We start from the raw sequence: 15,385 nt of genomic DNA, 5'->3' as shown, positions 1-15,385 counted from the left end.
TATGATGCATGCATATTCTTACCCCCCAAGTGCAGAACTTTACATTTATCAACATTAAACCTCATTTTCCCCATAGTTGCCCAAAGAAACAGAGCATTGAGATCAGCTTGTAAGTTGGAGACATCCTGTAAGGAAATTATTCCACTGCAAAGCTTGGTGTCATCTGCAAAGACTGAAATCCCAACCCCCACCATTTATAAATAGGGGTCCCAACACTGTACCTTGGGGTACACTCTGTCCAAGTATACCACGCCCACAGCCTCCCCTCTGTCCAAGTATACCACGTCCACAGCCACCCCTCTGTCCAAGTATACCACGCCCACAGCCACCCCTCTGTCCAAGTATACCACGTCCACAGCCCTCCCTCTGTCCAAGTATACCACGTCCACAGCCACCCCTCTGTCCAAGTATACCACGTCCACAGCCACCCCTCTGTCCAAGCATACCACGTCCACAGCCACCCCTCTGTCCAAGTATACCACGTCCACAGCCACCCCTCTGTCCAAGTATACCACGTCCACAGCCACCCCTCTGTCCAAGTATACCACGTCCACAGCCACCCCTCTGTCCAAGTATACCACGCCCACAGCCACCCCTCTGTCCAAGTATACCATGTCCACAGCCCCCCTCTGTCCAAGTATACCACGTCCACATCCACCCCTCTGTCCAAGTATACCACGTCCACAGCCACCCCTCTGTCCAAGTATACCACGTCCGCAGCCACCCCTCTGTCCAAGTATACCACGTCCACAGCCACCCCTCTGTCCAAGTATACAACGTCCACAGCCACCCCTCTGTCCAAGTATACCATGTCCACAGCCACCCCTCTGTCCAAGTATACCACGTCTACAGCCACCCCTCTGTCCAAGTATACCACGCCCACAGCCACCCCTCTGTCCAAGTATACCACGTCCACAGCCCTCCCTCTGTCCAAGTATACCACGTCCACAGCCACCCCTCTGTCCAAGCATACCACGTCCACAGCCACCCCTCTGTCCAAGTATACCATGTCCACAGCCACCCCTCTGTCCAAGCATACCACGTCCACAGCCACCCCTCTGTCCAAGAATACCACGTCCACAGCCACCCCTCTGTCCAAGTATACCACGTCCACAGCCACCCCTCTGTCCAAGTATACCACGTCCACAGCCCCCCTCTGTCCAAGTATACCACGTCCACATCCACCCCTCTGTCCAAGTATACCACGTCCACAGCCACCCCTCTGTCCAAGTATACCACGTCCGCAGCCACCCCTCTGTCCAAGTATACCACGTCCACAGCCACCCCTCTGTCCAAGTATACAACGTCCACAGCCACCCCTCTGTCCAAGTATACCATGTCCACAGCCACCCCTCTGTCCAAGTATACCACGTCCACAGCCCCCCTCTGTCCAAGTATACCACGTCCACAGCCACCCCTCTGTCCAAGTATACCACGTCCACAGCCACCCCTCTGTCCAAGTATACCATGTGCACAGCCACCCCTCTGTCCAAGTATACCACGTCCACAGCCACCCCTCTGTCCAAGTATACCACGTCCACAGCCACCCCTCTGTCCAAGTATACCACGTCCACAGCCACCCCTCTGTCCAAGTATACCACGTCCACAGCCACCCCTCTGTCCAAGTATACCATGTCCACAGCCACTCCTCTGTCCAAGTATACCCCGACCACAGCCACCCCTCTGTCCAAGTATACCACGTCCCCAGTCACCCCTCTGTCCAAGTATACCACGTCCACAGCCACCCCTCTGTCCAAGTATACCACATCCACAGCCACCCCTCTGTCCAAGTATACCACGTCCACAGCCACCCCTCTGTCCAAGTATACCACGTCCACAGCCACCCCTCTGTCCAAGTATACCACGTCCACAGCCCCCCCTCTGTCCAAGTATACCACGTCCACAGCCACCCCTCTGTCCAAGTTTACCACGTCCACAGCCACCCCTCTGTCCAAGTATACCATGTCCACAGCCACCCCTCTGTCCAAGTATACCACGCCCACAGCCACCCCTCTGTCCAAATATACCACGCCCACGGCCATCCCTCTGTCCAAACATACCACGTCCACAGCCACCCCTCTGTCCAAACATACCACGTCCACAGCCACCCCTCTGTCCAAATATACCACGCCCACAGCCACCCCTCTGTCCAAATATTCCACGCCCACAGCCTCCCCTCTGTCCAAGTATATCACGTCCACAGCCACCCCTCTGTCCAAGTATACCACGTCCACAGCCACCCCTCTGTCCAAGTATATCACGTCCACAGCCACCCCTCTGTCCAAGTATACCACGTCCACAGCCACCCCTCTGTCCAAGTATACCACGTCCGCAGCCACCCCTCTGTCCATGTATACCACATCCCCAGTCACCCCTCTGTCCATGTATACCACGTCCCCAGCCACCCCTCTGTCCAAGTATACCACGTCCACAGTCACCCCTCCGTCCAAGTATACCATGTCCACAGCCACCTCTCTGTCCAAGTATACCACGTCCACAGCCACCCCTCTGTCCAAGTATACCACGCCCACAGCCACCCCTCTGTCCAAGTATACCACGCCCACAGCCACCCCTCTGTCCAAGTATACCACGTCCACAGCCACCCCTCTGTCCAAGCATACCACGTCCACAGCCACCCCTCTGTCCAAGTATACCACGTCCACAGCCACCCCTCTGTCCAAGTATACCACGTCCACAGCCACCCCTCTGTCTAAGTATACCACGTCCACAGCCACCCCTCTGTCCAAGTATACCACGTCCACAGCCACCCCTCTGTCCAAGTATACCATGTCCACAGCCACCCCTCTGTCCAAGCATACCACGTCCACAGCCACCCCTCTGTCCAAGTATACCACGTCCACAGACACCCCTCTGTCCAAGTATACCCCGTCCACAGCCACCCCTCTGTCCAAGTATACCACGTCCACAGCCACCCCTCTGTCTAAGTATACCACGTCCACAGCCACCCCTCTGTCCAAGTATACCACGTCCACAGCCACCCCTCTGTCCAAGTATACCATGTCCACAGCCACCCCTCTGTCCAAGCATACCACGTCCACAGCCACCCCTCTGTCCAAGTATACCACGTCCCCAGCCACCCCTCTGTCCAAGTATACCACGTCCACAGCCACCTCTCTGCCCAAGTATACCACGTCCACGGCCATCCCTCTGTCCAAGTATACCATGTCCACAGCCACCCCTCTGTCCAAGTATACCACGTCCCCTGTCACCCCTCTGTCCAAGTATACCACGTCCGCAGCCACCCCTCTGTCCATGTATACCACGTCCCCAGTCACCCCTCTGTCCATGTATACCACGTCCCCAGCCACCCCTCTGTCCAAGTATACCATGTCCACAGTCACCCCTCCGTCCAAGTATACCACGTCCCCAGTCACCCCTCTGTCCAAGTATACCACGTTCACAGCCACCTCTCTGTCCAAGTATACCACGTCCACAGCCACCCCTCTCTCCAAGTATACCACGTCCGCAGCCACCCCTCTGTCCAAGTATACCACGTCCCCAGTCACCCCTCTGTCCAAGTATACCACGTCCGCAGCCACCCCTCTGTCCATGTATACCACGTCCCCAGTCACCCCTCTGTCCAAGTATACCACGTCCACAGCCACCTCTCTGTCCAAGTATACCACGTCCACAGCCACCCCTCTGTCCAATTATACCATGTCCACAGCCACCCCTCTGTCCAAGTATACCACGTCCACAGCCACCCCTCTGTCCAAGTATACCACGTCCACAGCCACCCCTCTGTCCAATTATACCACGTCCACAGCCACCCCTCTGTCCAAGTATACCACGTCCACAGCCATCCCTCTGTCCAAGTATACCACGTCCACAGCCACCCCTCTGTCCAAGTATACCACGTCCGCAGCCACCCCTCTGTCCAAGTATACCACGTCCACAGCCACCCCTCTGTCCAAGTATACCACGCCCACAGCCACCCCTCTGTCCAAGTATACCACGTCCACAGACACCCCTCTGTCCAAGTATACCACGTCCACAGCCACCCCTCTGTCCAAGTATACCACGTCCACAGCCACCCCTCTGTCTAAGTATACCACGTCCACAGCCACCCCTCTGTCCAAGTATACCACGTCCACAGCCACCCCTCTGTCCAAGTATACCACGTCCACAGCCACCCCTCTGTCCAAGCATACCACGTCCACAGCCACCCCTCTGTCCAAGTATACCACGTCCCCAGCCACCCCTCTGTCCAAGTATACCACGTCCACAGCCACCTCTCTGCCCAAGTATACCACGTCCACGGCCATCCCTCTGTCCAAGTATACCATGTCCACAGCCACCCCTCTGTCCAAGTATACCACGTCCCCTTTCACCCCTCTGTCCAAGTATACCACGTCCACAGCCACCCCTCTGTCCATGTATACCACATCCCCAGTCACCCCTCTGTCCATGTATACCACGTCCCCAGCCACCCCTCTGTCCAAGTATACCACGTCCACAGTCACCCCTCCGTCCAAGTATACCACGTCCCCAGTCACCCCTCTGTCCAAGTATACCACGTCCACAGCCACCTCTCGGTCCAAGTATACTACGTCCACAGCCACCCCTCTGTCCAAGTATACCACATCCACAGCCACCCCTCTGTCCAAGTATACCACGTCCACAGCCACCCCTCTGTCCAAGTATACCACGTCCACAGCCACCCCTCTGTCCAAGTATACCACGTCCGCAGCCACCGCTCTGTCCATGTATACCACGTCCCCAGTCACCCCTCTGTCCATGTATACCACGTCCCCAGTCACCCCTCTGTCCAAGTATACCACGTCCGCAGCCACCCCTCTGTCCATGTATACCACATCCCCAGTCACCCCTCTGTCCAAGTATACCACGTCCACAGCCACCTCTCTGTCCAAGTATACCACGTCCACAGCCACCCCTCTGTCCAATTATACCACGTCCACAGCCACCCCTCTGTCCAAGTATACCACGTCCACAGCCACCCCTCTGTCCAAGTATACCACGTCCACAGCCACCCCTCTGTCCAAGTATACCACGTCCACAGCCACCCCTCTGTCCAAGTATACTACGTCCGCAGTCACCCCTCTGTCCAAGTATACCACGTCCACAGCCACCCCTCTGTCCAAGTATACCACATCCACAGCCACCCCTCTGTCCAAGTATACCACGTCCACAGTCACCCCTCTGTCCAAGTATACCACGTCCACAGCCACCCCTCTGTCCAAGTATACCACGTCCGCAGCCACCCCTCTATCCATGTATACCACGTCCACAGCCACCCCTCTGTCCAAGTATACCACGTCCACAGCCACCCCTCTGTCCAATTATACCACGTCCACAGCCACCCCTCTGTCCAAGTATACCACGTCCACAGCCACCCCTCTGTCCAAGTATACCACGTCCACAGCCACCCCTCTGTCCAAGTATACCACGTCCGCAGCCACCCCTCTGTCCAAGTATACCACGTCCACAGCCACCCCTCTGTCCAAGTATACCACGTCCACAGCCACCCCTCTGTCCAAGTATATCACGTCCGCAGCCACCCCTCTGTCCATGTATACCACGTCCCCAATCACCCCTCTGTCCAAGTATACCACGTCCGCAGCCACCCCTCTGTCCATGTATACCACGTCCCCCATCACCCCTCTGTCCAAGTATACCACGTCCGCAGCCACCCTTCTGTCCATGTATACCACGTCCACAGCCACCTCTCTGTCCAAGTATACCACGTCCACAGCCACCCCTCTGTCCAAGTATACCACGTCCCCAGTCACCCATCTGTCCATGTATACCACGTCCCCAGTCACCCCTCTGTCCAAGTATACCACGTCCACAGCCACCCCTCTGCCCAAGGTTTTACATCATGTTCCTTTTAAAGACGGACTCCCACTCCTCCATGCTTACCTCTAAGATGGATGGCTCATCCACTTCACCATATTCCACCTAAATATAGGCAGATCACCGACCCAACTATGGTCTCAACGTAGGACTGCCCACCCACTGCACCATCTTCTTTGAATAAACTGACAGCTCAACCACTACACCATGCTCTCCAAAAGTCTGATGGATCACCTACTTTACCATGTTCTCCTCAACAACCGACTGCTCACCCACTCCACCATGTTCTCTGCCTAACTAATAGCTCATCCACCCGACCATGTCCTCCCCAAAGACTCTCGGCTCACCCACTCCACCATGTTCCCTTTAAAAGCTGACAGCTCACCTACTCCATCATGGTCTCCCGAAAAACGAATGGCTCACCCGCTGCACCATGTTCTTCTCAAAGACTCATGATTTAACCACTCCACCATGTTCTCTACAAAGAATGATGACTCTCCCACTCCACCATTGTCTTCTCAAAGACTGACAGCTCACCCACTCCCCCTTTCCTTCCTCAAAGTCTGATGACCACTACAGCATGTTCTACCCAAAGCTGATGGTTCTCAATTCCACTGCGCTCTTCCCATAGACTGAGGGCTCCCCGCTCCACCATCTTCTCCCCATAGACTGAGGGCTCCCCACTCCACCATCTTCTCCCCAATAACTGAGGGCTCCCCGCTCCACCATCTTCTGCCCAAAAACGGCAGGCTCCCCACTCCACCATCTTCTCCCCAAAAACTGAGGGCTCCCCCACTCCACCATCTTCTCCCCAATAACTGAGGGCTCCCCGCTCCACCATCTTCTGCCCAAAAACGGCAGGCTCCCCACTCCACCATCTTCTCCCCAATAACTGAGGGCTCCCCGCTCCACCATCTTCTGCCCAAAAACGGCAGGCTCCCCACTCCACCATCTTCTCCCCAAAAACTGAGGGCTCCCCCACTCCTCCATCTTCTCCCCAAAAACTCAGGGCTCCCCAACTCCACCATCTTCTCCCCAATAACTGAGGGCTCCCCCACTCCACCATCATCTCCCCATAGACTGAGGGCTCCCCACTCCACCATCATCTCCCCATAGACTGAGGGCTCCCCCACTCCACCATGTTTCTCTCAAAGACTGATGATTTACCCACACTGTCATGTGTGCCTCAAAGACTGACGGATCACTCACTTCACCACATTTTCCTCAAAGACTTTGTACTCCCCCCCCCCCATATTATCCCCAAAGATTGACGGCCACTCAATGTTCTTCCCAAAGACTGACCACCACTCCTCCATGTTCTCCCTAAAGATTGATGGCTAACCCACTCCACCATGTTCTCCCCAAAGGCTGACAGCTCTCCTGAATTAAGTCTTGCTCTCTACTTTCCCAGCATCCCCCTCTTTACATGAAGGTTGAGAAGTTTTTCTATAGCTGTCCCTATAACAATGAGACCCCCGGAGCGTCCATAAGGTTCTTCCCCAGCTATGTGTGAAGGTTTCTGAGGAGGAGGATTGTATGGAGGGGTCGGGGTACTCTATCATTTTCCACCAGCTATAGTATATGATTATAGGAAACCCCCACAGGAGGAAGATGTGTCGGGATGTTCTCTTACCTGGATTGACCAGTCGATCTGCATATTTCGGATTATATTCATCGATGGTCTGCAGCATCACCCACATACTGAGAGTGAAGACGGCCGTCAGGAAGGCGTAGAAGAGCAGATAGAACATGAGGATCATTGCTGGGGGAAGAAAGAGTTTGTCATATTAGTCACTGACTCTACCAGGGGGTGCAGCGGGTTATGTATCATCTTCAGACCAGTGCCAAAGGGTGATAACATTGGGGTGTGAATGAGGCGCCACCTGTATATTATAGTTCCATATTTTACAGAAGTGGATCTTTGGTGGCACCATTTATGGAGTCCTTGTCTCTGGGACTGACTGGTGTGCATCTCAAAGTGTCAGAGAGGTGAGGGGACAACTAGCACACAACATGAACAATATACAATAATTGTAAAGACGTGACGGGAAATAGGATGCCACCTGCAGGTCAGAGACATCGACCAATACTGACCGTATATACCAAGACAACCACATAGAGAGTCAATGGATGTAGGATATAGTGTGAAAGATTGCGTCATCTCTGAGGACAGACCTTCAACGTTACAAACTTAGGAACATGTGTCCCGTGTTATTAGTTAGGTCCTGGTCCTTATATAATGAGATGGAGATGAGATAGTCCTGGGACCTGTGTTATTAGTTAGGTCCTGGTCCTTATATAATGAGATGGAGATGAGACAGTTCTGGGACCTGTGTTATTAGTTAGGTCCTGGTCCTTATATAATGAGATGGAGATGAGATAGTCCTGGGACCTGTGTTATTAGTTAGATCCTGGTCCTTATATAATGAGATGGAGATGAGATAGTCCTGGGACCTGTGTTATTAGTTAGGTCCTGGTCCTTATATAATGAGATGGAGATGAGACAGTTCTGGGACCTGTGTTATTAGTTAGGTCCTGGTCCTTATATAATGAGATGGAGATGAGATAGTCCTGGGACCTGTGTTATTAGTTAGATCCTGGTCCTTATATAATGAAATGGAGATGAGATAGTCTTGGGACCTGTGTTATTAGTTAGGTCCTGGTCCTTATATAATGAGATGGAGATGAGATAGTCCTGGGACCTGTGTTATTAGTTAGGTCCTGGTCCTTATATAATGAAATGGAGATGAGATAGTCTTGGGACCTGTGTTATTAGTTAGGTCCTGGTCCTTATATAATGAGATGGAGATGAGATAGTTCTGGGACCTGTGTTATTAGTTAGGTCCTGGTCCTTATATAATGAGATGGAGATGAGACAGTTCTGGGACCTGTGTTATTAGTTAGGTCCTGGTCACTATATAATGAGATGGAGCGATAATATCTCATCTCTGTCTTTTGGTTTATATATTTTTATGTTTGACACAAACTTTTTACATATTTTTATCACTCATACAATTTTTTTATATTACATAATATCTGTCCAGGATTCCATGTAATACTCCTAGCACTCCATTCTTTTCTTTTATTCATCTATTTATTTTATTGTGTTTTCCATTCCTATTTTCATTTTATTTTTTTAATTCTAATCACATTTTTATTTTTATTTCGTTTTTATTTTTTCTTCATTAATTTTTTAATTTTTATTTCGTTATTAATTTTTCTTTATTATTTTTTTAATTTTTATTTCATTTTTAATTTTTTTTTATTTTATATTTTTTTTTATATTTTTTATTTTTTTATTTTTTCTGATTTATTTCATTATCTTATCTATTCATATACTCGGGTTGCATTTTTTGTCCTATGTGAGTTCCACAGATATGGGGAGATGTCACTCTATAATCCATCCCATTGTGGGAATATGATTTGACAGAGATTGGGTTCATACTCTTTTTTTTTAAATTTTGGTTGTCCTGATCTTCAGGATGGTGACGTCTGCGCCGCATTATTGTTGGCACATGCGCATCGTGACTATCCTGGTGACGCAGTGACGCATGCGCAGCACACTTGACTGGAGCGACGCGCATACAGGCGGATTCAGAGTGAGGCTAGGAAGTCACTCAATGACGCCATATTGTTTACCAGGAAGTAACGGCTTAGATTACAATCTCATCAGGATGGAGGGTAATGAAGCCATAATTAGAGATATTATCTATCTATCTATCTATCTATCTATCTATCTATCTATCTATCTATCTATCTATCTATCTATCTATCTATCTATCTATCTATCTATCTATCTATCTATCTATCTATCTATCTATCTATCTAACTATATATATATGCAATGGCCAGAATATCTTTAGATCCCAGATGATGTCTTAGAAGACGAAACACGTCGGGTTCCTAGTCATTCATTGCACCTTTATTCTATATGTTGGATGATGATACAAGCGTTTGTTTTTTGGATATGATGTAACTTTTCTACCTTTTTTAATAAATTATGAGATACAGTTTTACACTATGTGGAGGCTTTCTTTATCCCTATGGTTCAACGCACTGCCCAAGAGTGGCGGTCCTACCATGGAAAGAAGTTGAGACATTTCCAGAGTTACCTGATTGCCCATCCCCCGGCTATACCTTAATGCGGATGACTCAGTGCTTATGGTATCTGAGTCCATCATCATCGTGGGCGGTACACGGTGGTGATTTACCCACTTGCCCACCGCCGTTTTACTGTAGCAGGCTGGTTCGGCTGTGCGAATTGACGCAGGGGGTACGTCGGTTCGTGGAAGTGGTGCTGGGGGGCAAGCGAGCACGTGCCAGCGGCGGCGCTCCAACCCCCACTAGGCAGCGGGGATGCCGATCCATGAGACTGAAGGCCACAATTGCCACCGGACACCCGCGATCGCTCCCCGCTGAGAGAGAACGGTCAGATGTTGTAAACACAGCCGACCGGTCTTCTCCCTGGAATGATCACAGAGACCATGTGATCCTTCTATATATCATCACAGGTCTCTATGATCATTTCACAAGCCACGCCCCCATACAGTTAGAAAACACTCCCCTAGGCTCACATTTAACCCCTTGATCACCCACAGGGTTAACCCCTTCCCTGACAGTGTCATTATTACAGTGACAGTGCATATTTTTAGCACTGATTACTGTAGCAATGTCACTGGTACCCACTAGGGTTGAGCGGACACCTAGATGTCCGTGTTCGACGGGTTCGGCCGAACTTTAAAAAAAAGTCCGGGTCCGTGTCCCGGACTTTTACCGAACTTTTCCCGGACACCGAACTCCATTGAAGTCAATGGGGACCCGAACTTTAAGGCACTAAAATGGCTCTAAAACACCAAAGGAAAGGGCTAGAGTGCTGCAAATGGCAGCAAAACGTAATTAAGAGCATGGCGAGTGCTCTGCAAACAAATGTGGATAGGGAAATAACTTAAAACAACAAAAAAAAACAGAAAAAAAAAACAATGTTCTTCTTCATCTCTGAAGGACGAGGCCCATATGGAGTAGGAGGGAGGTTGAGGTAGTGGTGGATGTGGCGGTGACATAGGCATGCGCACAGGGTGTGCCGGGTGTGCCTGGGCACACCCTAATCACCTAGGGCACATAGCATTGCCAGTGAGGAGATGGGAAAGATCTCCCTCGGACCTGCTCTGCTCTATTTCTCTTTGCCTACAGGTACATGGCCCCGATACATTACTCTCCCTGCTGGCAAACACATGCATGTGTATTTCAACTTTGGGGTGCACACCTTAATGCAATAGGCTGCGCACACCTATGGGCGGTGTAGGTGGAAGCGGCGGTGGAGGAGGACCAGGGCCGGATTAAGAGCATCATGGGCTTGGTGCTGAGGATTTTGAAGGGCCTTAAGGGCCGTGCCTTGCCATGCACCCAGAGGAGGAAGGGTGCAGCCATGCATGCCTAATTCAACATAAGATGCTGTCTCTGAAGCCCATAAACACATCCATGCATCGGCAACTGTCCCTCCTTGTCCGGCCTTCGCGCTGTGTGGGGAGGTTCTGAGGGTGCTGCCTGGGGAAGCGAGCATAGAAGCCAGACTTCTGTGTTTACAAGTGACAGAAGAGCGGTAACAGTGAAAATGGCCAACCCGGGGCCTATATAAAAGGTAGGGGCCTGGAGCTGCAGCTCCAATAGCCCCTACGTTAATCTGGCCCTGAGGAGGAGGACGAGGTAGCCAACACTGCTTCTTTTCACAAATTTTAAATGAGGGTACACCCCAAAAGAGTGAGAAAGAACAAACATAGAACAATGGCTGGGTAAGGTCGGTATCCATTGCTATTCTGCACAAGGTACGGAAAAGTCCCGTGGGATCCATGCCTGGTTCATTTTAATGAACGTGAGCTTGTCCACATTGTCTCTGGACAGGCGGCTGCGCTTGTCTGTGATAACGCCCCCAGCCGTGCTAAATACACGTTCAGATAATACACTGGCTGCAGGGCACGCCAGCACCTCCAAGGCGTAAAGGGCAAGCTCAGGCCATGTGCCCAATTTGGAGACCCAGAAGTTGAAGGGGGCAGACCCGTCATTCACTACATGTAGGCGTGTGCACACATACTGCTCCACCATGTTGGTAAAATGCTGCCTCCTGCTAAGACGTTCCATCTGAGCTGCTGGTGCTGCTGTTTGTTGTGGCGTGCTGACAAAGCTTTTCCACATTTCGGCCATGCTAACCCTGCCTTCTGAGGTGCTGGCGGTGCCCTGGTTGCGTGGGCGACCTCCTCCTCCTCCTCCTCCTCTGCCTTGTGCTTCCACTGTGGCCCCGCTGTCAGATGGGAATGCCAGCAGCATCGCGTCTACCAGCGTGCGCTTGTACTCGCGCATCTTGCGATCGCGCTCCAGTGAGTGAATTAAGGACGGTACGTTGTCCTTGTAACGGGGATCCAGCAGCGTGGCCACCCAGTAATCAGCACAAGTTAGAATGTGGGCAACTCGGCAGTCGTTGTGGAGACACTGCAGCATGTAATCGCTCATGTGTGCCAGGCTGCCCAGAGGCAACGAAAGGCTGTCCTCTGTGGGAGGTGTATCGTCCGTGTCCTCTGTATCCCCCCAGCCACGCACCAGTGATGGCCATGAGCTGGCCTGGGTGCCACCCTGCTGTGAACATGGTTCCATCTCCTCCTCCAGCTCCTCCTCCTCCTCATCCTCCTCATCCTCCAGAACTGTGCCCCTGCTGGACAATTGTGTCCCTGGCGTTTGTGTGTGCAGGAACCCACCCTCTGAGCCCCTTGTGAATGACTGCCCTGAAAGCCTTGGAAATGTTACCTCTTCATCCTCCTCCTCCTCCTCATCCTGTGCCACATCCTCTTCCATCATCGCCCGAATTGTTTTTTCAAGGAGGCATAGAAGTGGGATAGTTAAGCTGAGAACGGCGTCATTGCCACTGGCCATGTTGGTGGAGTACTCAAAACAGCGCAACAAGGCACACAGGTCTCGCATGGAGGCCCAGTTATTGGTGGTGAAGTGGTGCTGTTCCGCAGAGCGACTCACGCGTGCGTGCTGCAGCTGAAACTCCACTATGGCCTGCTGCTGCTCGCACAGTCTTTGCAGCATGTGCAAGGTGGAGTACTATTGTTTGTACCCCTAAAAGGATGGTTGAGCAGTAGGAGGAGGAGTATGGAACAGGCAGCACCCTCAAATCTTCAGAAGTATGAGATTGTGTTCACTGTACCCCACAAAGATTGTGTTCACTGCAACCCCACAAAGATTGTGTTCACTGCACCTCAAAAAGGATTTTGTTCACTGCACCCCACAAAGATTGTGTTCACTGCACCCTAAAAGGATTTTGTTCACTGCACCCCAAAAAGATTGTGTTCACTGTACCCCCCAAAGATTGTGTTCACTGCACCCCACAAAGATTCTGTTCCCTGTACCCCACAAAGATTGTGTTCACTGCACCCCACAAAGGATTTTGTTCACTGCACCCCAAAAAGATTGTGTTCACTGCACCCCAAAAAGGATGTTGTTCACTGCACCCCAAAAAGGATTTTGTTCACTGCACCCCAAAAAGATTGTGTTCACTGCACCCCACAAAGATTGTGTTCACTGCACCCCACAAAGGATTTTGTTCACTGCACCCCAAAAAGATTGTGTTCACTGTACCCCCCAAAGATTGTGTTCACTGCACCCCACAAAGGATTTTGTTCACTGCACCCCAAAAAGATTGTGTTCACTGTACCCCCCAAAGATTGTGTTCACTGCACCCCACAAAGATTCTGTTCACTGTACCCCACAAAGATTGTGTTCACTGCACCCCACAAAGGATTTTATTCACTGCACCCCAAAAAGATTGTGTTCACTGCACCCCAAAAAGGATTTTGTTCACTGCACCCCAAAAAGGATGTTGTTCACTGCACCCCAAAAAGGATTTTGTTCACTGCACCCCAAAAAGATTGTGTTCACTGCACCCCACAAAGATTGTGTTCACTGCACCCCACAAAGGATTTTGTTCACTGCACCCCAAAAAGATTGTGTTCACTGCACCCCAAAAAGGATTTTGTTCACTGCACCCCAAAAAGGATTTTGTTCACTCCACCATAAAAAGATTGTGTTCACTGCACCCCACAAAGATTGTGTTCACTGCACCCCAAAAAGGATTTTGTTCACTGCACCCCAAAAAGATTGTGTTCACTGCACCCCACAAAGATTGTGTTCACTGCACCCCACAAAGGATTTTGTTCACTGCACCCCAAAAAGATTGTGTTCACTGCACCCCAAAAAGGATTTTGTTCACTGCACCCCAAAAAGGATTTTGTTCACTCCACCCAAAAAAGATTGTGTTCACTGCACCCCACAAAGATTGTGTTCACTGCACCCCAAAAAGGATTTTGTTCACTGCACCCCAAAAAGATTGTGTTCACTGCACCCCACAAAGATTGTGTTCACTGCACCCCACACAGGATTTTGTTCACTGCACCCCAAAAAGATTGTGTTCACTGCACCCCACAAAGATTGTGTTCACTGCAGCCCACAAAGGATTTTGTTCACTGCACCCCAAAAAGATTGTGTTCACTGTACCCCCCAAAGATTGTGTTCACTGCACCCCACAAAGATTCTGTTCACTATACCCCACAAAGATTGTGTTCACTGCACCCTAAAAGGATTTTGTTCACTGCACCCCAAAAAGGATGTTGTTCACTGCACCCCAAAAAGGATTTTGTTCACTGCACCCCAAAAAGGATGTTGTTCACTGCACCCCAAAAAGGATTTTGTTCACTGCACCCCAAAAAGATTTTGTTCACTGCACCCCAAAAAGATTGTGTTCACTGCAGCTCACACACAGAAAAATGGATGTGGATCACTGACACCTGCCTATCTCCTATCCCACACCACACAGCAATATCGATTGTAGTTTGTAGAACACACTTTCCCTAAAATTCAGCAGCAGCCTCTCCCTAACAGGATTGAGAAGAGATCGTAGATCAGGATTGAGTGCAGAGTCACCCCACCCCCCACACAGCAATATCGATTGTAGTTTGTAGAAGACACTGACCCTATAATTCAGCAGACTCTATCCCTAAAATGCCTACAACTCGCCCTGCCTAAACACTCCGACCTGTCCCTCAATTCTATCCGGACACAAATGGTTTTTTCCTGCCTGTCTTTCCCTAATCAGCAGCCAGCACGTTGATGTGTGCTCTGTCCCTGATCTAAGAAGCATAATGATGCCGCTGCGGCTGCCTCGAACTTATAAAGACTTGGTCACATGCTTCAGACGGCCAATCACAGCTACTGAGACATTTGCAGGCATGGCTGGGATGGCTTAAGGCACACCAGTTAAACGATTGTTGATTGGCTGTTGAAAGCCCGCCATGAAAAGAGCGCCAAAGCATGCAAAACCCGGAAATAAAACGACCGAACACGGATTTTTACCCGAACATACAGTAAAGTGTCCGTGTCCGTGTTCGGGTAACAAAAATCCAATTATTCGGTACGAACACGAATAATACAGTCCGTGTTCGCTCAACACTAGTACCCACAAAAGTGTCAAAAATGTCAGTTAGTGGTCCGATCTGTCCGC

The 15,385-nt window shown here is 50.6% G+C and overlaps 1 protein-coding gene across 2 annotated transcripts in view; it reads right to left on the bottom strand.

The window, feature by feature from the left end:
• Nucleotides 1-15,385, bottom strand: part of LOC309553724 (sodium/potassium-transporting ATPase subunit beta-2-like) — a 42,685-nt gene that overhangs the window by 14,358 nt on the left and 12,942 nt on the right. For both annotated transcript variants that reach the window (XM_082255101.1, XM_082255102.1), the window contains exon 2: nt 7,469-7,597. In XM_082255101.1, the coding sequence (XP_082111227.1) occupies nt 7,469-7,597 (129 nt within the window). The remainder of the gene's footprint in view (nt 1-7,468; nt 7,598-15,385) is intronic.

The sequence above is a fragment of the Pelophylax lessonae genome (assembly GCF_965119305.1).
Source record: "Pelophylax lessonae genome assembly, chromosome: 4".
In the NCBI taxonomy this organism is placed as follows: domain Eukaryota; kingdom Metazoa; phylum Chordata; class Amphibia; order Anura; family Ranidae; genus Pelophylax; species Pelophylax lessonae.
Note: the sequence above shows the minus strand (reverse complement) of the source record. Positions and strands in the feature narration are given on the sequence as shown.